The 24289-nt window shown below is 43.5% G+C and overlaps 1 protein-coding gene across 3 annotated transcripts in view; it reads right to left on the minus strand.

The window, feature by feature from the left end:
• ABCA1 (ATP binding cassette subfamily A member 1) overlaps positions 1–24289 on the minus strand; it is an 81458-nt gene that overhangs the window by 45468 nt on the left and 11701 nt on the right. For all 3 annotated transcript variants that reach the window (XM_085317776.1, XM_085317767.1, XM_085317784.1), the window contains exons 5-6: positions 6471–6592; positions 2702–2893 (exon numbers count right to left, since the gene is read on the minus strand). In XM_085317776.1, coding sequence (XP_085173902.1) covers positions 2702–2893; positions 6471–6592 — 314 coding nt within the window. The remainder of the gene's footprint in view (positions 1–2701; positions 2894–6470; positions 6593–24289) is intronic.

Here is a 24289-nt window from a genome sequence, read left to right on the forward strand (position 1 = left end):
CTGTTYGGACAATCCTTGAGCTCTTCTTGATAGAACAAATGAGTAGGTGTGCAAAAACAAGTGTTTATTCTTTGCTGTTTTTCACCTCCCTTAACAGTACTGTGATGTTCACAGACAATACACTTTACTGCACACCCTTGATTACTGTCTTTATAAAGCTGTGCTGTGTCCGTAATTTGCTAACAATCACCATTTTGTTGCTAGCTGCCTAAAACACTTCTTGTTTTCCTCAGGCTGCAAAGGCACAAACAATTTAAGCATAGTGTAAGCAGCTGTTGACATGAAAGGTAGGGGTCTCAGCTCACACGCACATACTCRCACACCCTGACCACTGGGTTCTCAGTCTTGCACCCTTCTCTGCTTTTTTTCAGCAGAAATGTTTGTGCAACCACACAATCAAGTCAGTCAGTTTTCATCCAGATCAGCTCCCTGATGCAATTCACACATGGCCTTGCAGAGGGAACAACAAAAAGGAGTGCACAGGGGCTGGACTAAGTGGCTGGATGCTGGGCTGAGGCTTCTGGATGTATCCYGCAGTGCTCACCAAGCTACAGCCATTTGACTACATCAGAAAAGTGCCAGAATACACCAGTATAAGTGCTAAATTTACACAATTCTTGCATGCTGCCAATTATCCTAATTGCATTCATTGAATCATATCAATATTTTTTCTCTGCCTCTCCAAAAATTACTACTGTCAGTGGAGCCCAGATCTGCTTACRCAACTTCAAAATCTGCTTCCAAATTTTTGTTGCTCACCTCTATTTGATTTACGCCACATTTTTYACTTACTGACATGCCATGCTGTGGAGTTCACCAAGGGGATTAAGTAAAAATTTAAAAATAAATCTCTGGTCCTATCAACTTGTTGGCATTGGTTTACAAGCTCTGTAGTAGATAAAGTGCATGCCAGCTTCACTGTGCATGTCCAAGGTTTGACCCACAGTGCCTTTAACGATAAGCTGTTAGTCAAAAGCCTTCTTTGTTCAAGAACAGAATGTTCCCTCTTTGTCCAAAGATGTTACTGCAGGTCAAGGCACTTTTTAGCCCTTAGAGCCACTAAGTTTCAAGATTGTTGGTCATGAGCCTAGGGTTAATTTATTCATTTTGCACGGCCACATCAAAGCCAGTGGGTTTTAGTTCACTCACTGAGGCACTACAGAAGCCTTAATGAGAGGGTATCCTTTTACATTTTTCTGAAGAAAACTGTGGACTATGGCAAGATGATGTACGATACCCAACAGGTTTAGCAGTGCACTCTTTAGGACTCAAGAGCTTTTTTCTCTGAAGCCAAGATCATGAGCCAGCTTCTCAGAAGTCTCTAAAATTGCACATAATGTCTTAATCTACTTTGCTGTTGCCAAGTGGCACAATCAGAATGGCTTAGGACTGCCTTCTTTCAACAGTAAACAAAACAGATGTAAGAACACAGATGTAGATACACTCATTCTGTCAGCTAAACAGTAGAGCCTTTCGTAAATGAGAAAAACAGTATTGACTTCCTGCAGGGCCCAGCAGACCAGTGCTCAGTTGTACTAGCTGGCCACTTCCGCCACACTCGCTACAAAATTCCAGCATCTCCCAATCATTCAAAGTAAATGCGTGCAAATATGTTTAACCAAACACAAGGRGCAGCTTAGGGTTATTCATTTTCAGAATGGCTCCTTTTGTTTTGAGGATGATTTTAGTGCTGCTACCTCATCTCTTCATGCTTATGACTAGCTTGCTTTCCCAGCAGGAAAGAAAAAACATCCAGAAGGAGGACATGCAGAAAACAGAAAATGAGCTACAGAGAGAAGCAACTGACCACTATCTACTCAGCTGAAAAGTAGCAAGATTCCAGTATTTGATAATAACCCTCTTTGACTGTGGACATGCCAAACAAGTGGTACATGACCTTCTGTCCTGAAAAGCACATCAAATTTGGAAACTCACACAGCAGAAGTTTTTATTTCTTCCACAGCAATAGAGCATTTGTTTTACTGGATAACAAAGTGGAATCTGTGGTCCCATCTTCTCTCTACTGAGTATCTACTGATACTTCCAGTACTAACTTCCTCACAAGTTTTGTAATTGATCCGGCTATTTTGAAAGCATCAGCTGGGGTTTCCTAGATAAACAGCTAAGTCTGCGCCAGTCTCCAAAGCACCTCCTAAACAGTGTATGTGCATGAAGATCAGTTATTTACCTCTTACTCCAAAGTCTGTTCAGTTGGGCAATCTTTCAAACAGGGCCTGAAAGTTTGACTCTTCTCTTTATGTATTAAACCTATGCAAATACTACAGCCAGCTGCTGGCTACAAGCTTTCACACTCAATGGGCAGATGGTGATGCTTCTAGCATGCAGCATGTGTCTGTCTAACTTCTGGGCTCATTCCAGCTGAGATACAACATGTGACCAAAACACAGGGACAATCAATAGTCCATTTGTTACCACGCAGCATAAATATTTACCTCTTGACAAATTAAATTGCAGACCACATGCACTTACAGGCTACTCTGCATGCAACACACTGCAGCAGAAAGGATGACAGGAAGAAGCCAAGTTGTTCAGGCTTCAGTGATCAAGGCCATCTTTCTTCGTTCTTACTGCTAATAAACAATTCACTCTGAAAACAGAGGGATGAATCCCTAGACTGAAACCCCAAAGAAATGCCAAGTTCTCAATGTTAGCATCCCACAGCTGTGACTTGTGCACTCACCTGAAGAGGTTTCAAAGGGTTCAAGTTAGCATGGAAGGCTTGTTCTGCTGCATGGAGTTTTTCCTTTGGTAAGGTGCAAATTAAAGTTTCAAAGTCCGTGGCCACTGTCTGGTTTTGGATTGTAAGAAATTCAGCCAATGTTGAGGCATTGCAGAGATCTCGCAGTCGCATTCGGTAGCCAGACACAATGACCTGGAAAAGCATATGAATCTCCCTTGATAAAACATTCACAGCACAAAGTCAGTTATCACCTAGACAGAACCAGCCGTTCATAACCTTTCAAGATACAGGGAAAAGGGCATTTTTCTCTACAAATTGCATGTTCCTGACCCATGTGCAACTCTCAATTCCAAGAAAAGCATGTTTCCCTGCTGAGTACCAGCGGGGAAGAGTCCTTGGGGAGGCAGGTCCCTCACCACTCCTCCATACACATGCCCTGAGAAGCAGTAACCCTGCCTTCCGCAGCAGCCATTTCCTCAAACCAAGGGTACATGTGTTGCCCAATCTTCAATCTTCTGGGAATTGAGCCATGGAGACAAAGTAAGGCTTGCGATCAGATTCAAGTCTAGCAAATTTATGTAAGAGCAAAAGACCTATGTCCCAAACTCCTGAGAAATATTATCTGCCAGGCACATATTTGACGCTATTTTGAATCAGGATAGTCTCCCTTAGCTGCGATGTTGCTCTTCAGTAAAAGACGACAGAATCATTTTGCAGTGTTTTGGGGTAGATAATGTACCAGCAAAAGAAAGAATTAATTTACCGACTTCAACAAACAAGAGACCAGATCTTAGAGTCTTCTTCTACAGCCATATTTTACAGAAGGGGATGGTTTGCTTGTGGATAAGGCTTACTCACCCACAGTTTACCACGTTACTTGTGAAGAAAATGCATAAAATTGCTTTGAATCATCACAAGTTCCTTGCCTACCTGATAGCAAAATTTCTTCAATAGGGTCAGTAGTGAATTTGGGTCTGCTAAACAAACCATGGCAAACACTTCACACTGGTGATACACAGAGGGAAAATCTGGGATTTGGGGACAGGGGATTGTTTGTTGATGCCAGACAGAGGCAGAGTGCTTCATTTCTACTTTCCGTCATCTTGCAATACCCAACTTATATTATTCAACCTCCATCAAAAAGAAGATCAGTTTGCACCCTGAAAGAATTAAAATTTCCTGAATCAGGCTGGTAAGTCAGACTGAGAAAATTTTCTTGTCTTTCAAAACCAAAAAAGCATCAACAATCTGAAGGGAGAAAAAAAAACGGAGGGATGTGCTCAGAAAAGAAGCAGATGATATGAGAGGGAAGAGATTTATAATGCAACATTTCAACAAACCTTTAACATTAGTCTGCATCCATATGCCAAAAATAAGGCAATGCTGGGCTGCACTCTCATCTGAACAAATATAACAGTTCTTGCATCAAAAAGGCTGGCCTTATAGAAAAGTTCTGCCAGCAGTGATATTACTACCACCATAGAAATGCTGAAAAGGGGATATTCTTGTGGCTGGCAGCACTGTAGTAACATTGAGGAGACCTGGATCCAGTCTGAAATACCTTTTTTGCATGGACATATACAAAAAGTATGTCTCAAAGTGCTTCAGGTCCACATTCAAAAAATGAGAATGAGCACTGCTTCCACCATCCCTTGTGGCCACTCAGATTTTAAACTCTTTCAGACAGAAATCACTTTTCCAAATGCAGGAATTCTATACATGACCCTGAAACAAAGGCCCTGAGACCCTCACCAAAATTAAACCACCCAGTTACACCAAGTCAGGTCTCTGCAACAAATCCAAGTTACCTGAAGCCATGGTGTTTTCAATACGAGAACGCACTATAAATGACATATTAACTCCCGTAAGGATTGTTAAAATGTCAGGCTCATTTCTGAGGCATTCCTGGAAGTGTCTGAGAAAGCAGACACAGTTGTCTTGACCTCTGGCCACATCTTTCTCACCATGGGACTAGCCCTGCTGCACACAAGCGAGGAGACTTGTTCACAGCAGCACATGCCCTGGCTGTGATCATCTACCCCTTGGTACCCATCTACCCCTCAGTAACAACAGGTTACTGATTAGCACCACAGCCCTCACCCAGGAAAGCACCGCTTCCCTCCTGCTTGTCGCTGGGACAGGACCTGTCCCTCAGTCCAAACCACGCTATAGCTGTCCGGTGGTGCCTTCACAAGGGCAGCAGCCAAGGCTTGACCAAACAGGCTTGACTTGGTCACCCTGCAGGAAGAGATCGCTTTGCCTTTCAGATATGAGCTATACTAGGACAGAGCTTAAAGCAAGATCTGGTGGCCTGCTGCTCTCCTCTGCTGCCACATTGCATAGGTTAATTTTTGCCATCCCATAGCACAGACTGCCACAAGACTACACAATGTCACTCCCAGTCTACAGCAGTGTACTGGCAGGATCTGCCCAAGGCTATTTTACTAACAAGGACAAAGTTGAAATCCTCCAAGCAAAATGTAGCTGACTGGTTACCTCTTTACTGAGATATGTCACATAGATAAAAGTTAGACTTTCCTCACTTTCTGCTCACTCTCCTATTGCTAGCACAGCTGACTTAACACAGTAGTCACACCGCAAAAGATCTGGGCTAACTCCTTTGCCTATACAGAAATCTTTCTGCTTTTCCATCACTTAGGGAAAATGAGTAAGTTGTTGTTATAGCCTTCTGGTTATCCCTGTAGACCAATCTGTAAAAGGGCCCTGTGTTATTCTAGCATGAATTTCATGAGAATTTGTTTCAAGACACACAAAACTTTTGCCTTAAAACAGGCAAGATTTTTTCCWTATTTTTTTTGAAGTAATAACATATCCTTAACTAGTAAGAGTAATTACCAAATGACATTGAGATATACGGTTCATAAAATTCACTGAAGAAGGAGAAAACTTGTGTGAAGGGGACCAGTATCTGTAACTGCATGGACACAAAGTTTGAAAGAGCATTAATCACTATGCTTCAAAGCAAAAGACTTCATCTGGAGGTGGAAGTGGAAGGGATTTCTTTCTCCTTTTGCACAGTCACACTGGACTGAGAGGAGCATAGGTCCTCCTCTGAAGCCTGAAGCCACCAGTCCTGACTTCAGCAGTAGAAAGAGTGCTGGCAGAAGAGGACAAATTCACCTAGCCCAGCAGGAATGATGTTCAGATACTGCCAACGACACACAGCCCAGAACCTACGGGTTTCGTTTGAGATCAGGACCCTGTACTACATGATATTCAAGCTCACCGTCTGTCTTGAAGAGCCAGCCGTAAACCCCAAAGCATGCCTCTTTCCCCCACCCAGACGTCCACAGCACCCAGCGTCACACGCAGCGTGCCTGCAGCCATGCACACAGTCCCATGCACCCGGGACAGACACCGTGTCCTTGAGCCCACACTGAGTCACCTAACAACAGAAACATTTTTCTTGTAATTGATGTAAAACAATTCAAACAGCACTGGCAGACAAATTAATGTTTTACTTGAGGGGAAAAAAAACATAGGAAAGAAGACGTTCTCTTTAGCTTGCAGAGTACTAGGCTATTTTTTATGCAAATCAAAACATTCGCATCTGGGTCTTAGAGTGCTTCTTTAGCTTACAGCTAAGGCAGGCAGTAAATCTGAGGGCAAGGGTGAGAAGCAGCTATTACATTTCACTCTGTGTTTGTAAAACACCCAGCACAGAAGGGTCCTATACTGAAGATCTTGGCACTACGGTAAAACAAACAAGAAACTAACTATTACATTAAGAGCCAAAGGTGTTCTTTACCTGCTGGAGGTTGACTTGAGCATTCAGCAGCTCATCTACTGTGAACGGTGGCACGGACACATTATGATGGAGGAAGTCTGAGAACGTCTCATTGTCCACCAGGAAATCCCGGAGTTTGAAGTCTGCAAGGTGACAAAACAAGTAGCATTTTGATCAGGGCAAAACCAAAGGAAACTAATCTGAGAGCTTTGAACAGGAAAGGCAAGAGCTGACAAATAGAGGAAAGGGAATTACACAAACCATAGCACAAAGGAGAAAGAGAAGCTGCGGGCAAAATGCTCTGACACACAGCAGCTTTCAGAGATGTGGTCAAACCATGATGTCTTAAGCTCCAAACAGAGTCTTTAAGAACAGCTTCCCTTGAACACCTTTACTTACGATCATCTTGCACGTACCATCTGCTGCCAGACACAGGAAAGGCAAAGCAGACCAAGCTGCTCCACTTCGATGGGAGAAACCTGCTCCAGCATCAGCCTTGCACAAAAATCAGGCTTCACTTAATCCCTGTGTTGTTAGTGAAAGCAGGACTGAACGGGTGCATGGACTGCTGAGAGAGATTTACTAGATTGTGTGTTTAATTATGTTAATAATTGCTGCTAGTAGTACTTCACCAAGAAATATTTCCAAGTCTGATATGTGCAGACACACAGTTACCAGACCTAGAGAGCGACTTTGCCTGCACTGGCAAAAAATACAGTTTTTCAAATACTTGGTTATTCCATTTTCTTTCCTTAAAGCTTCACCTTCTGCAGACATTAGCATTTCAGCTGTTGGCTTTAAAATAAGAGTTGTCTCTGTCTCGCAGAGGGGAATCATCTGGAAATCATCATCCACGTATAGAACTGAAGTCAGACGCCTAGAAGTGGAGCAGCTGGCTCTCGCGCTGTTCCTTCGTTTTAAAGGGTTTTCGCCGGTCTGTTTCTACGAGACCGGTTCCCCCTTTATTACGCCCAAACGAGCTGGGGCCGCCGGACGGAGCGGGGCGAAGGCTCCGCGGCGCAGCCGAGTCCCCCGGCCGGGCACGGCGCTGGCTCTCCACCGGCGGCAGCCGCGAGCAGGGCCGGGCGCCGCGGCGCGAAGCGTGCCGGGGTTACTGACGGTCGTTGCTCTCTAGTCCACATATCCAGTTACCAATTCCCCTTCGCGTTTTTGTTCTGCCTGGAAAGTCATCACCACCCCGGGCTGAGGCAGCGCCGAGGTTACTTCAGGATGAGGAGTCTCTCCCTCGGCTCTCCCCGGCGCGACAGCTGAGCCGTGCACTCGTACACACGGACCAGGCTGTGGAAAGGCTCGAACGCGCCGTGCTGACAAAAATCAGCCGGGGCTCCCCTCTCCTAGCTCAGTTTAGAAAAAAAAATAGCAAGAACAGAGCCGGCTCCTCCAACGACATAAATCAGCCTTTTACCCCCAGCACAGGCTAGTGCACCCAGCTTGGTGGCAACTGGAGCAAAACTCCCCCCACCCTGGCTCCGTGGCTGTTTCCTAAACGCGCTGAACTCCCTAAACACTTCTGCAGCTTGTTTATTTTTCAGTGAGATCATCCACGGTTAGGAAACTCGGATGGACAAAGGGGTAGCTGGCTGAAGGCACACTGGCATGCAAAGATCAGATGTTTGCAAACTTTTTCATGTAGCCTGAGTCTGTTTAGAGCATTTTTTCAAACTCCTCTTAAAGGGCCACATACCTTATTAAAAAAAACCCATCTAACTGTGCAATAAGTCTACTTTCCTTTGTTTCCTCATTGTTGTTTGAGTTGCTTGAGTTTTTTTTTTTTTTTTTTTTTTCCTGCCATGTGAAAGCAGGATTTTCTTGGACGGGAATATATTCTATAGGTAATTACAGGAAAACAACTTCAAGTACATCTGGATTCCTGCTGACCCGTCTGTAATCACAATGGGAGTAACAAAGAACCTGCCTTCTTCCAAAACTGTAATTAACGAGTCAGGTGTTAACTGAAGGTTACTCCCCTCCCTTTTCATCACACCTAGTATTTTCATATTTGGTCAGCAMTGGAGTTTGCTGAACATCAAAACTGCCTTCCAAGAGAACCTCTGCAAGCATCGGAAAGGGTTTTCATTATGATTTGGAACAAAACATGAAGTTACCGAAACTCATCCTGGGACAATGCTTAGCTTCCAGGTGACTTGGTGTGGACCTGTGCCTGCTGAGCCTGACCCTCRTCTGCCTGAGACCACAGAGCGTCATGGTCCTGCTGCACTACCCTAGACCGAACGCTTGCCTTTCTTACTGTGTGTGTGTTTTCTCCCTTCACCTGGCCCTGTTTCTAGCATTTGTGGCCCGGCGTCTCCAAGCTCAAAATTCCTCATACGACACTCCTAAATCACGGAGGAATACATAATGACTTGCATGTGAAACTGCGGAAAAGGCACCGCAAACTGCATTCAGTCTAAATTCCTGCCCTAAATACTTGAGAAAGATGAGAGTTAACAGAGGTTTCCTCTTGAAAACAGCCATTCCTCTCTTTAAGATTACTGCCCACTAGGGCCTAAGGAAATTAGTTGAAAGAACTGCTACAAAAATAGAAAACAAAAGAAACAGACAAGTCTTTTGAAAGCTAATGCCAAACTTACCTAATAATGCAAACATTTGGAGTAGAAGAACACATTTTAGAACCAGAGGCTAACTACTGCAGTATTTTCCTGCCATAAAAGTTCAGACAGACTATCAAGTTACTTAAAAAACGTGAGGTAAAAATGTGTCAGCTCAAACTTGAGGATTTAACTCGCCCATTTTCTCTYACACTTGAGGCTGACCATCAGCATTCATACAGTCAGTCACAGCAATTTAGCTGACACAGGGTAACTGCTGCTGCAGTATCTTGATTGCACATCTCATCCTAGGGAGAAATTCCTCCTCAGCACACCCTTCTGCTGATGTGGAAGGGCAGCCCCTTCTGTCCTTCATTTCCAAGAGAAAAGCAGGAGAACCACAGGCTTACAGGGTCCCTCATCACCAGCACTACAGCCTAAGGCCTCCTGGTTGAAACCTCAGGTCCCAGAAGCTAAGATGAGCCCTAAGCACCAAAGCAGGTATGAATTTGAGGCCAGGCTGAGCCATAACACTCAAGTCTGATGTGACTCGTCACAATAGGAGTCCCAAGTCCCAARAGGAGCAGTAGCAGAACAGCAGAGAATTCGAACATGTGCTTAGCTTACATACCATGTAAATAGCTCCCATAATGCTTAGGTCCACGTTAGCACTGCCTACAGCCGTGCTGGGACCTGTGTGGCGACAAAGCAGGAGACCATCCCTATCCACATGAAATAACAGAGAAGTCCATTTTGCACATGGGGAACTGGAGCAGAGAGAAGCCAAGGACCTCCCTGCCACCACACAGGGAAGTCCATAGCACAGCCAAGAGCTCCCGGAGCTGGCAGTCTTATGCCTTAACCACAAAACCACCCTTCCTTTCTGAAATCACAAGCCAAGACAATTGCATGTGGCAACATTTCACAGATACTGACTTCACGAAAGAGATCCCCATCTTCGCCTTCCGCTCAGCTCAAACCTGTATTTGGGGCGTAATTCTGGGCACGGAGAACAGAAATGCAGGATTTTCAGACTGCAGAGCAACTCCTTCATGACCAACATATGTCATCTGCTTAAGATTTCCAGTCTCCTGGCAGCCCAACCTTTTCCTGCACCTTCATCCCTGAGCACAGAGCTAGGCTGATCACTTCTAGCCTGAGAATCCACTGTTGTGACAACAGCAGAAAGATCTACTCAAGAGGATGAAGAGATCTATATGAATTAGCAATGAAAAACAGAACCTTTACAACKGATACATTTGCTGGTTCAACTGCAGTGCAGAATAATAAATATTTACTATAAATAATAGCAAGATACTGCTATCTGGGGTAATGAAAAGCAACGTAAATAAAATTGAGCCTCCTTTCCATGCAGAACAGAAGTGAAGCACTGCTTGTAGGATGAATAAAGTCTCTGCAGCCTATACAGACTCCACAGTCACATAGAAGTTTATGCTCTCATTTTCTGGAAACACATCCCCAGCTCCTCTCACAAGGTCTAAAGGTAGCTAAATGCATGAAAGAGCAGAAGAACACCCCCACCCTGAACCAGTTTTAATTTGTTGCTCTTACTAGTAGTATGACCACCACTGGTCCCACAGTAAGAAATTATTTCCAGCAATACTGAGAAGCTTCATAGACAGATGGGATAAAAAAACCCTGGCAGATATGTTACAGAATAGGACTGCTCTCCTCTGAAGACATTTCTCTCTCTTTTTTTTTTTATTTTTTTGGTTCACTTGGAAGCACAAAGGGCTCATACCTCCCTTCAGAATTTAATGATGCAGAGTCATTAAAAAACAAGCAATAAGCCTCATGAAAAGTGTAGCTATGCTTTGCATATTCTGAACACTGCCTTCTAAAAATAAAAGGCACGCAAGTTGTATTTCAACATATCTTAATCCACTAGAGATTATCAAGCTTTCCAGGTGTGACTTTAGTTTGCAAAGTTTGTGCCCATAATCTACAATAAACCAGATTTTTCAGCTAGTTTAAAACTAATTTAGGGTGACTGAAAAAATTCTAGCAGGCCTCTCTACTGTTTACTTTCCAGCTTCACATGGCCTAAGTCCCTACAGGAAATAAAATGAAGGCGGAAGGATTCACATCATAAGTTAATTTAGAAGCTAATGGGAAAATGGGGCAATGCGTCTAGTCTATAAGCATGACTATAGACTAAGCATGCTTCAGGGACTTCAAGCTCCTATTGATGGAACACTCAAAGCAGAAACCAGTTATGTGATTTTCTGGATGTCCATTGTGTTTGGTGGATTTACTAGTCTTTGGCTACGTCTGCATTCCACACAGTCAAGCACCAAGACAACAGTTAAATTATGGAGTWAAATTATGGCCTTTAATTTCTTGTCACAGAGAGACCCTTAATATGAAAACGATGGGGTTGCCCAATGAGCAGCATTTAAGTATCACTGCGAGATGAAGTAGTGGGACAGGATGGGACACAAGAAGCTTCAGGTTCATTACTTCAAGTCAACAGGTTTCTGTAAGTGTCTGAAGGAGATACTTGAGAGAGGGAAGTGCATTCCCAGCACAGCACGAGCAATATAAGGAAGAGAGTGGCATGTGAGCAGCTAATCCATGCTCCTCTTCCTACAGTGGGACTGAGAAACAGCTGCAAGGCACAAAGGTTTCAGTCTCATGGTGCGTATTCAGGCAAAACTCCACTTCTACAGAAAACGAGGTAGACATGGGTCACCTTCAAGGAGCTCTGAAGTGAGAGCAATATTTCACATCCCCCCATGGCAACTCAGTTGTACACCCTGCTGCCAAGGCCATTCAATACGGATCCACGATGTCTGGGCATGGGCAGTGGACAAGGTTGCAAGGCTTCCCCATTACAGAGGAAGGTGCTTTCATCCAAGGAAACTTCACCCAAGGAAAAGCTTGTTCAGCCAGCACTCCCAGAAGCAAGACCTGTTGCAAGAGACAAGAGCACTAAGGGGCTATTGGAGGATGCAGAGCTGGTTTCAGCTCCAGCAGTCGCAATATACAGGTAGTGCCTGTGACCCTGAAGAGAACTCCGATTAGAGATCTTCCTAAAGTTTAGCAAATGCTCACACAAAGGACCACAGCAGACAACTCAAATGTTGTTGCAGAACGAACTCTTACACTGGAATTCCCTATTAATTTTTCAGTACAGAAGTGTCTGGGAAGTATTTCTCAAAAATTCATGGCAGATGCACACTTACAAGCCAGGTGTAACATCAGTTGATTTTCATAGCCATTGTCCTTCCTTGTGATTTACAGTCAAAAGGTTTCTGTGCTCATAAAAATGAGCTTTCAAATAAATAATGGTAGAACTGAGGGCTGAAGGACTCTAAGCAATTGTTGCTCATCCAGAAGAAACAGCARTCTCCTAATCTTGAGTTTGTTAGTAACCAATGACCCAGGTTGTGAAAAGCAAACCTTTCCCATCAGCCAGAGCTAGGCTTGCCAGAGTGGCAAATTTTTATCTGCCTTCATTATATTCTCTTGACTAACTTCCCTAACTAACTTGGCAACACATCCAGAAAGCATGAGACAGTGACATATGATTTTCTTTTTAAAACAATCATTTTGCTTTAATATTCTTTTTTTCTACACAGCATTCTTCCTCCTGTGTGGTGGGAATAGCTCTCAGTGCTGACTGTTTGCCTGCTGATACCGACAGGAGCTAAAATTGTCCTCCAAACATGTTACACAGCCTTACTCTGATTTGTTGACAAGAAATCAAGCAGCTCAGCAGGCCTGCTGTGCAAGGTCTGCTCATGTGAAAACACATGGCTAATTTGCCCTCAAAGTGCTGCTCTTTCTGCAGCTGTAGCTCGATCTGTTTTTATGGTAGGTTGTAGGTCTGTCTGCTCTCTGGCAATCAGACACGTAATTGTGTTGTCCATGGAGATATTTAGATGAGACCCTACTAAGCATCCCCTATAACCTTCACTTATTTGCCATTTCAAAATTTCCTGGAAATGTGGGTAAGGAGAAGGCAGCCTCCTGTCTTCTCTGCTTCCATACATCCAGTAGCTAGGACATCTCCTGAGAGAAAGAGGGAAAACTGTGTGGGAGACCCCCATCACTGTGCAAAGTGCACCTCTCTTGTCCTTCTTGATGGTTGTGGTAGGAATTTTAAGAGGTAACTAAGATTCTTGGAGGTGCTAATACAGCTGCAGCAGACAGGCACCTTGGAGAATCCTCCCTCATGGTAGGGACAGCTTTTTGAGCAGTGACACCAATTTTAGTCACTGGGATTCTCAGATTCTACACAAATTTATCCTGTCCTCACACTATCAAAAACTACTGTGACTGGCACAGAACATGAAGAGAAGGTACCTGTCAGCATTCTGAAGTTTTTCTAAGCAAATCACTACTTGCGGATGGAAGAAAAGAAAGGGAGGTAAAGGGACATTTGTTGTAAGGCATCAATAACAGATTGTGCTGCAACATGCGTCTTGGCACAAGAAATGCTTGGATTATGCTTCTTAGCCCTTCTGCCACAAGGTACCTGTAAAGGAGTCAGCCAAACCTCAGTGAGAAGGCAGAGCACCATGGGAAGCAAACCTCTCGGATGCTTTATAGGTGAGAGATGCCTAGGATTTTGCAGTTCAAGCCTTGCCAGGGGTCACTCAGTCAGCCATCCTCTTCTGGCTGTCATAACAACTTGCTCTCAAAGGACAAGTGGGAGTCAAAAGGCCAAATGCTCCAGCACCAAACAAGCATCTTTATCTCTGGCACTTCAAAGGGACTTTAAACAGCTGTATACTATGGTAGAACAGCAGCAGCATGTAAAAAGGAAAAGCAGGAGGAACAGTGAACAAATGAACAACTTCTAAGGAGGTGGAAAACATGAATGGAAATGATTTTTCAGGAATTCCTGAAACATCATTCCTTTAAGCACAGTCATAAGGCCACTTTGCTTGCCATGGCCCAACAAAGGTCGGCACTGGGCAGAAGTACTATGGCACATCTTAAGAGAAGCAATAGTAGGTGATTCTGCAGTTACGGCTTGCAGATCCTGGGATCACCTCCTTTCCTCCCCAAATCAACATTTTTTGCAAGAGGAGCTTCAAGAATAACAGACAGCACAATTGTGCTAGCAAAAAAGCAAGGCAGACCTCTGGAGCAGCGCACACATGAGAGCCCTGCCCACAGCCAGCCTTTACAAGGGGTGGTCTGCTGACTTCAAGGGAGTAGAGCAATTTTTGATCAGTTGAGATCCCAGACCCAACTTGAACAGAAAGTCAGCTGCAAAAACAAGGCTCATACTTCCGTGTGCGCAGTACCTGAAGTCCCAAGTATTATCAGGGCTCTCCTGTATGTGTCTTCACACATACAAACTGAAAGCCTCTGCCCTAAAAGGCAGGCAAAGACAYGAGACAGAAGGAAGTGAAAACCACACAGTAGCCACTAGTAGTTCTGCAAACAGAGGCGCAGCCCACTGAGCTTCAGTCTATAAAGGGACCCACGCAACCACCTCTCTAGCTCCTCTGCAGTGCTGCAGAAAAGGTATTCTTGCCTTTTCCTCTGCTGCAGGCCAAATTCTGCTATCAGCACAGACTGCTGTGAAACACAGCTTGCCAATACAAAAATTAAAAAATAATGTATTTGGGTTTCCAAAACATTGTAACCAATGAAGCAGACTTAAAAGAAAATTCTTTATATAAATATCTCCACTGTATTAAGACAACAAATCCCTGTGCAAGCAGAGCTCCAAATCACATCATAGCTATAATTAATTGAAAATTCTCCTGCTAATTTTTTTAAAAAAAGGACAAACTGCAAATCTCTTAATCTTGTCAGTCACTAAGATGACAAATCTCAGATCTGACCAGATATGGTACTTCAATACTACAATCAAAACGATTTCCAGGCATCTGGGTGGTTTGTAGGACAGGTTTATAGCAGGCCACTATAGGCTGTGAAGGCTGAATCAACAGGTCAATCCAGCCTAAAAAATATATCATTGGTAGTACTGGAGAATTACTCTTAGAGGGAAAGGTTGGTTGCTGAAAATAAGGATTTACATCATTATGCCCTAGATAATCACAGATTTTAGATGTTCCAAGACATCAACTCTGAGATGTAGTAAAATAACTAAAAAACAAATAACACAGACTGGAAAACAAAGGATGTGGTCACATTCAGAAACATATCTCTATTCCAACAGCAAATACTGGCATGGGAATACAAGGGATGACACTATGCGATTAAGAAGCACAGAGCTAAGCAGAAGTTGAAAGTTGTGACCAAGGAGGGCTTAATCCAGACTTCCTTGAAATTAGGCAAGCGACCTTAAATTCAGTGGAAATTCAAGTCACGGGAAAAAGTAGTATCAGACATTTTAGTCAAATGACCATTACTAATAGGRGAAGGGTTTTGATGAGATGGAAACGTGAGCAAGCATCTAGGAGACTGCTGGTTCAAGTGAAAATCTACAACATAATGCATCTCTCTTCTGACGGACTGGGGGAACTCGACTCACATCTGATTGCTTCTGAAGCTTAACATGACACCAAGTCCACAGTCAGCAGAAGACCACAGTGAATCTTCAAACTTCCATGATTTTTCCCTATGTTTCCATTTAGTTGGACACTGGAAAGTTACCCTTAATGTTCTTCAGTTTTGTTTTTGAGCTTCAAGTGCAAAGGAAATGCAAGGGTCAGCCCTGAACCAAKAGAAGATGTCTCTGAACAGTTTAGGGAGAGCATTGCATCCATTCAGCCCCTTTGCATGTAAAAATCAACAGACTGTTGAGCAACAACACCTAAAAATAGCTAAAGCTTTGGGAGACCAGATGATAAGCGGCTGTGTATTGGCTACATTCACCTAACAGACCAGCAGCAATGGCTGATGTTCACGCMAGGATGCTCCCAACAGACTCTACCTTGCAATCAGAGAAGCCCATCCTAGAGTCTGGTGATATACAAGCCTTTGCCTCTCTTTAGTCTTGACACAATGTTCTGGCTGAAATGCTCCTTGGAGTACTTGCAGCAACATCTACAGTCTCTTTCTGCTTCTACAGTCTGTTTTACATAGAGGACAGAAACATTACTGCTATACACAGGRAAGAGTAAAGCCTTTTCTAGTTGTAGGAGCACGGTCCTCAGTACTTTGGAGTCCCAAAGTAGTGCACTTAAAATGAAGAAAATCACATGTGTACACTGCTGGAAGAGTCTGGTGCATGTCTTACATGGATTCCTGGTGAAATCCTTCTTTGGACTCCCCTCATGCAGCTCTAGGAGCTAACATGAAAAAGAAGGAAATGGACCCACCTGTGAAACACAGTTGTGGCCATAAAAAACTGCTTCGTTGCCCTGATTCCTGTTCTGTGGCAGYTACAGTTTTCTCCATCCTCTGGGCAGTGGGTGAGGATGTAAACAGAGCAGGGTAATAGCACCGATGAGCAGGGGTAACTGATGGCTCTTGACTGTGCTGTCACAGCCATGGCTTTACTAAGAGGAAGGTTGCTGAGATACTGTGTTTTCTTGTCCTCATCTTGATTCATATGACAAAATGCTTTCCTTTTTCTTTATCATTCTCAAGTATGATCATGTTGGACATAGCTGGTTGCTTTCCTAAGCAGTTGATTGGCACAAGTCAGAACAAGCATTCAGACTTACAACACTGGGTCAACAACATTCTTCCAACAGGGGTCCAGTCACTCTCGGATGAGGCCGAACTGCGTTTCAGCTGTGCTTGCTCGAGTAGATGGAAAACTGTTAATAAAGGACCTCCAGAGATGCAGTAGGTGATCTTCATAAATTCTGGCTGACTGGACTCACTGAAACCTTCCTCTAGTGTCAACAGGAAATGGTTCTGAGAGCTTTTTTACAAATAGTACTTGTTTCTAAACAGGTGCCTTTAGAAGAATATTACGGTCCTGAAACAAGGCAGGAAATGGTCTTTTATTGCACCATCCTCAAAATTAGAATTAAATAGAAGGGGGGAGGGATCACTCTGGAACCTTGGGTGCTTTGCAGAGGGTCTGTGTCACAGATCAGCCCGTCTCCTTCATGCATCCCTCACAGCTGCCAGGTGAGCATAAAAAAATCCATTAAAAAAAAGCCAGGGCAAGACCTTCAGCTAACAGATGGACTATGTTCCACTGACTTCTCAGAGCTATACCAACATGCAATCTGAACCAAAAAATGTATATCTCTCTCTGAAACAAGATGCAACCACTACTTGGTAACACACAGCAGAAGAAACATTAGGACAGCAAATGAAAAATGTTGCAGCTTGTTGAAGACAAAATTTAGCAACAGGAAGCAGAATATAATTACTGTTATTTGATTCTAACTAGGATTACGACATTAATGTTCATTTATTTTATTATCAGAAATATTTAACAGAGCAGTATCTGTCTCTTACTAAAAAGCCTACAAAAATGAGCTTCCACAGATGTCTAAAGATATTGGTTAAGCAGTGCTCTGTGTTCTTGCCCAGCTAGAAATTAACTTTGATTGAACACCACCAATATTTCAAAGCCATCATACTTTACTGCACCCTGACTGCATTGAAAACTATGTTGCATCCTACTGTATTTCAGCAAAGGACTTGAGTTCCTTAGTAGATATTGATTTAGTTAACAGGGATGCTGAAAAAATTAGGTAATAAATATGATTGAAAATGAAATGTATTATTGACAGAGAATGGTCCAAAGCTGAGTATTAACTTTAGAGATATGGGAGTTTAGATCCAAATTAGGTGCTCCAAGTAAAATACAGAAGTGGACAAGGTTTTTTTTCCCAACTGTTGTCAATTTCACAAGAACCACCCTCACAAGAGCACAGCCCCAGATAATGGAAATCCTCTGAGAACAGATGCACTTTTCACCAGATCACAACAGTATAGATTTTGCAGGAGAGTATAAGCACCAAGCCCAATGTGAAAAGTCTAAACTCATATTTCATCCAATCTCAGCCTGCTTGTTTTAAATAAAATAAATGCAATCTTCAAAGCATAAGGCAATTTATTGAGATTCTGAGATTAGAAGCCACTGAGAACAAATCTGGAAATTGTGTTAGGATGAAAAACAGGGAGAAAATAATGCAAATTGAATTTAACATTAGGCATATGGTTTTGGCAACACAATGCCAGTATTAGCAAGCTGCATATGAAGAAGGAGATAATGGGAGAGCATGAAAGGCATAACTGTTTATTTAACAATCACAGCTTTATTTGATAGTTTAGGATAAAAGTCAGTATTGACAGAACAGGCTAAAGAGTTTTAAGAGATTAAAGAAAAACACCCGGAACTTTCCAGTGGAGTCTTGATYCTGAAGTACATGCTGATATTACTCGCACTGCAGCAAGCATAATGAGCAGAAATTCTCRTTTTCTTATCATTATGTCTGTATCTACAGAAATTAATGGCCAGATAAAAACAGTACCTTTAAGGCAGAGATTTGGTACCTGCTAGAATAACGGTGTTGCAGATTGTAAATATGGACAGTATTGGGTTTCCCTGCATCCAGCTACCATGAGTGCTGGCACACACGTGATACACCTCACATCTTTTTAGCAGAGTTAACTTTAATTTTCTGTAATAGGATTCTCAGAAATGCTTTGCTCAAACTCCTGTCACTTAGGACACTGCACACAGTACAGCAATGCCAGATTTAATACAACACTGAATGGGTTTTTGAATTCCACTTTTGAAGGTATTTCAGCCTCTCCCTCCTACATCCCTGCATCCAAAAGCATCTCAGCAGAAGGGAGGTTCAGACTGAGAACTGGCAGCAGAGCCCAGTTCCACCAGGGTCACAAGAGAGCAATGCACGTTGTGTCGTGTCTGCTTACCCACCCCGACCTCTGGACAGGGTTATGTAACAGCGATGCTGTTACAGAAAAAGAAAAGCTCTGAAAGTTCATGACTGTCATCCTAAGAGATTTAACACTGGATCAGACCTTTGTGTCTACATTTCTATTCGCGCAGTTTCATTAATCTCATCTTTTGATTCAAAATATGAAGAAGGAAACACAAGCAAATTCCAGTGAAAGTGGTAATTGTGCAAATGCATAATTCAACAAATACCATACCACCTCACTGATAAAAAGCTGCATAGCTAACTACGTAACACACAAAACTTGACCAATATTGCCACAGAAAGTCTTCTCAGCCTTCGCACTTCTCTACTGCCAGCCTGCCTGTTTCAATTTAGGAAAGAAAACATAATGGACTCCCAGTGAATTCGCAGAGACTTTGTCCACCGCCTGTGATACGGGGCTTAAAAAAATTGCCCATCCAAGCATATTGTGGGTTTTCCTAGCAGATCTGCGGTTGCCTGCACAACTCCCATTCGCTTAAAGCTGAAATATGTTAGGACATCCTGATCTGGCCCTGCTCAGAGCCCCAGTGATTTCCAAAAAATCTACTGAGGAAAGTTTGGGAAAGCCTGCCATGAGCACCCGAGTTCTCCAGAATGCTTGAGCAATGTGGCACGCCTCAGGGCAAAATGCCTTCTGCAGCCTGAGTACCCATCATTGGTACTCAGATTGGGAATTTCCATTTCCTTCATCCTGATGGCTATCCAAGGTACAGATTACCCATGCTCCCACATGGTCCTGGGCTTCCCTCAAGGGTCCTTCAAACATCCAGGAGTCTGCAGCAGGCTGATAATTGCCAGGGGCCTCCTGGGCTGTTGTCTTAAAGGCTAATGCAATGATAATGCATATCAAAGACACATTAAATGTAAAGCACTCTCAGCAGCTGGCCTCCTATAGTTGTCCTTAAGAGCCAAGATCCCTCTACCAATACCACATGGCAATGCTTTCAGTGGTGTTTTCCCTGGACTAAAGGAAAGATGAGGAACTTGGGTATCACTCTGAAGCTTGATACCAGGGAAGCCAGCCAGGTATTTGCAGGCTGCTGTGCAATGACAGGAATGCCACCTTGCAGCAGCTGGTGTCTGCCCATATTTGGGGTGGAGGGGAAGGCCTCCTGGGAACACAGCTCCTCTGTCTCCAGCCTAACTGGGGTGATGCAAGCAGGTTTAAGAGCTACTTCAAGTATTTAGTTGAACAGGGTGGGGTCACTAGTACAAGGGGGAAAGGAGGCGCAAGGAGGGAGTTAGCTGTCACCCTTGTATCACCCAGCAGATGATGTACAACATCCTGCTTCCTGCACTGCATTGGTAATCACAAGCAGAACACATACCACCAGACAGCCTCTTCCAGGGCTGTTGTACAGCCCTCCTTTTTTTCCTTTTTTTTCCTTTTCTTTCTTTCTTTTTTTTTTTTTAATCAGTTGAAGTAAGGTAGCACTGCTTGTTTTGGCTGGTTAGAGTGCAAACTCCTGTCTCTGCAGCACCTACGAATATCCAAGCCTAACATCGACAGAGGATGCAACTCAGCTGATGTTCCTCTTATACCAGCAATACTAATCTAGCAAACAAATGGGAAAGGAAGGGCATGTATGTAGAATAATAGCCAGGGATCTGATGCAATTTTGGGGGTGATGTTTGTTTCCCTTTGCCTATTTCACTACTCCTTTTTTGTTTAGCTGGGTTGGTTTCAAGGAAAATAGAAACATGCCCTTTGGGATCACTGAAAAATAAAGAGATATGAAGTAAATACCAGCCAGACTAGTTTATCTGCACAACTGTTAGCAACAATCACAAAAGGTGGCTTTAATTTTACCCACCGATTTTTATTATCCCATGGTAATGCAGAGCAAAACATTTGGGAGGAGGAGGTATAAAGAAAACATGCCTCAGAATCAACAGCAAGCTGTATCTCCACCCACCAAAACAGAATGAAAACTCATTGCTTGTAAACACTTTATCCTTTACTAAAATGTTGCTGAGGCTGGGTGCAAAGCAGTGTCTGTAAGCAGTCAGCCAAACCCAGAGTGGGTGGCAATCCCAGCATCCATGTCATGCTCTTGGAARTGCTATCACCAAGGTCTTTAACTTGCTGTTCTCAGCGTTATCGTGATAGTGTTGAAGACATTGGTGACATCTGTGGACAGAGATGTAACAAGTGACAGAAAGAGGCATCTACCTGCGAAATTGGTTGTGTTAGGGTATATGTGTGTGTGTGCATGCACGTATGTTTCCCCACTCAGGGCTTGATGAATGTGGCTGTAAACAACAGCTCTCACACATCACGACAGCTGCCTGGGCTCAGCTCCCTCTCACTAATTAGTGCTTTGTCCTGGGTAAAAGAAAATAAGGCAAAGAAGTGCTACGTGAAACAAAAGTGGGCTCTCCCCTACTGATCATGCCCTCCCTCTCCCAGCTGGGGAGCTCTTTGGAGTTGGGAGCAGCAGGGAAGAACAACAACTTCTCTGACTCCTGGAGTACCAGCCCAGTTATGAGCAATTACTTCCTACCTTGTCAAGCGGCTCATACAAGCTTATTGTAATGAGTGTGCACAACACCATGCACAAAATCTCAGGGTCCAAGCTGGAGTCTTTAATGACACTTGACTTGCAGGCACCTATAAGGTGCCTGGCCATTTTAAGCAAGTCTCCCTTCCTATACTTCAGCATGTGTTTTTCTTCCAGTATACAAGCATGTCACTATATTTAATACCACTAAAATTTGGTTGGGACTGCGTAAGACTATCAGCTCTGTATTCCTGTCCTCACAGAGCAAGAAGTTTTTGGAAGTTAGAAGAAGAGTTAGTTTTCGGTGTTCTGGCACCAGAAGTGGTATCAGACATTATGGACAACAAGGTCTGTGGGCAGGACAGGAAAGAAAAAAATAACAGTCACCTGTGTTGGCTGTATCCTCTGCCAGGGGAGAAATGAAGACAGAAACACAGTTTCAGAGCAGACAATGCTAAAAGTCCCACCTTAGGCATTAGTTAAAAAGTCTGAAGTTGAATGACTTTGGCAAATGCTTTGTAAACTGACACAAATGCCTGGAGTCAAGCACAGACATGCATGTCCTGTAAAATAAGCATTTGGAGGGGGGCAGGAGGGGCAGGCAATCTATACTATAGCTGCCACAGGGGAAGCATGAGCTGCAAAGCTGGGTCTGCCTGCACCACAGAGCTTCAGGTGCAGGCCAGACCTGGAATAGCAAAGGCTTTACAAAATTCCCCAGTTATTACTTTGTCAGGTAGTCAGCCCTGCAGCTAAGCATGGGAAATCCTTGTATAAAGGCAGGCAAAGGAGCCTTTTTCCTGTAGACCAGTGGGCATGCATTTGCTCCGGATATCCTTTCAGGTTTGAATGTGTGCTTGTATCTGACATTTATCCCTACTGCTTGCGTGGATACTAGAGTCACTGGGGGAAACAGTCCCATGAGGAGCAGATCCAGGCATTTCTCCACCTCACTGTCTACAACACCYGAAGGGCTGATTTATGGATCCCCTCCTTCCATAGGGAAGCAAGTATTGCTAAAGATAAATACAGCTGCTGTGTTTCTGACGAAAAAAATCTGGGTGCCAATTAGTGCACGAGAGCATAGGCATTCACCAGGTCTGCTAAGAGCTCCTGGTAAGGAAGAATTTTTACCTCCAAAGGTCCCTCTRGGATTCCCAGAAGGTAGTGGCTAGACTCCCTGCAGCTGTGATAGCTAGATTTACTTGAGAAAGAACATAGCTTTTGACCAAGTTAGCAGACAAGTTGAGTGCCATTTGCACCCTCCACACAAGCTTTCCCAACAAGGACCTAGTGGCTCATCTTACACAGCAATCACATCCAAGCCTCAGTTTGCTTCCCTGTGTGTGCATCCCTTCCTTAAGGCAAGTTCAACAGCTGCTGCTGAAAATGCAACTACAGCTGTTCTAAATAAGCAAAGCATCCAAGGCAGCAGACACAGGGGATCTTCTGGATAACTCCAGCACATTGCAGGAGTTGGATGTGAAGTCATCCTGAGTGCCACCTTCAGATTCTCCATCTTTTTGGCTAGCATGGATAGTCTTGTTGGAAACTGATAGCTTTACAGGGATGCACTGCACATTGCTCTGGTGGCTGGCTAAGCCTAAAGCATGCAAGCAGCCCTGCCAGAGAAGGGCTGATAGGGAATGAAAGCAAAGGCTACTGTCATGAGGCCATGGGTGCAAGAGCCTGCCTCCCTGGGCAAGGTGCCCCCAGAGCGCTGTGGAGGGGGCACTAGAGACAAGTCACCAATTTCCTGAGGCTTCTGTTTCCTCTTCCACTCAATGTTACCCAAATATTTTCTTTTTTTAAAGGAACAGCTTATCTGACAATAATACAATGTAGTCAAAGCAGGACTGGTTTACCACTACAAAAAACCCAGATTTTTGTAACACAAGACAGCTCACTAGATCTCTCATCTTCCTCTTTATCCTAGCAATAGTTGTAAGATTAGAGGATGCAGTTTCACACATGCTGTCAGAGAATGAATCAGGCAGCCAAGAAGTGGACAGAAGGGACACCCAAGTTGGATACTCTGTAAATGAGCATAACATGAGAAGGACAAGCAAGCTTTGTTCCCTGCAAATCACACCAACAATGGGCAGACTGTCATTCTGGAGACAGAGACTTGATTTCTTCCTACTACACATTAAAAACGCTTTATTATATAAATATGATCTTTGATGTGTTTGTCTGAGGCTTATTTTTGCAATCAGTCTGCTAGTCTTTATGCTATAGAGAAACATGAGCCAGCTGACTTTTGGTTAGTACAATACTCCCTATGCAAAAATCTTCTTGGAATCACCCCTCCCCCTCAAACCTTCCCAGCAATGAGAGCTTCAGTTTACGACTTTGACATGAACTCCTGTAAATGTCCGGGTCTGATGTTCACTGTACATGTCAATATGAAACACTCTCTCTTATAGTTAGTTTGCAGATAYTACTTTCCTATTTATGGCAAAGACCAGTTCTGCATCTACAGGAAGAAAGTTTCTTCTATGCCTCCATAGAAGAATACAAGGACTGAAAAATCAAGATTTTTCAGATGATGTGCACRATTTGAGAATACATAACTTGAATAGTCTTAAGGAAAATGCAGAGAAGCGTTTAACCACTTTCCTTCTCCTCCAAGTCCAACTCCTTCAAGAGGCCTCAAGACAGGCTGGAGAAATCCTGTGAGAGTTGTCACTAGTCACTTGAAAAAAAATATATCAGAACCATGAGAAAACAGCCCCATCTTTGGTAGTAGGGACATGGAGATGGGGACCGATTAGTTGCATAAATGACATTAGTCAATCTTACAAAAGCAGCCGTTTTGCAGACAGCAGGGCATGAAATGTTGCACTTGGTAATAAGAGAACCCAATGTTCACACACGGAGGATCTGCCCCCAACAAAACCACCCAGTTAGGACAAGAGTTTGAAGAGCCTCATTTAAAGTGC

The sequence above is a fragment of the Rhea americana genome, unplaced genomic scaffold, assembly GCF_003343005.1.
Source record: "Rhea americana isolate MKP2758 unplaced genomic scaffold, rheAme1 scaffold_115, whole genome shotgun sequence".
NCBI classification, from domain to species: Eukaryota; Metazoa; Chordata; class Aves; order Rheiformes; family Rheidae; genus Rhea; species Rhea americana.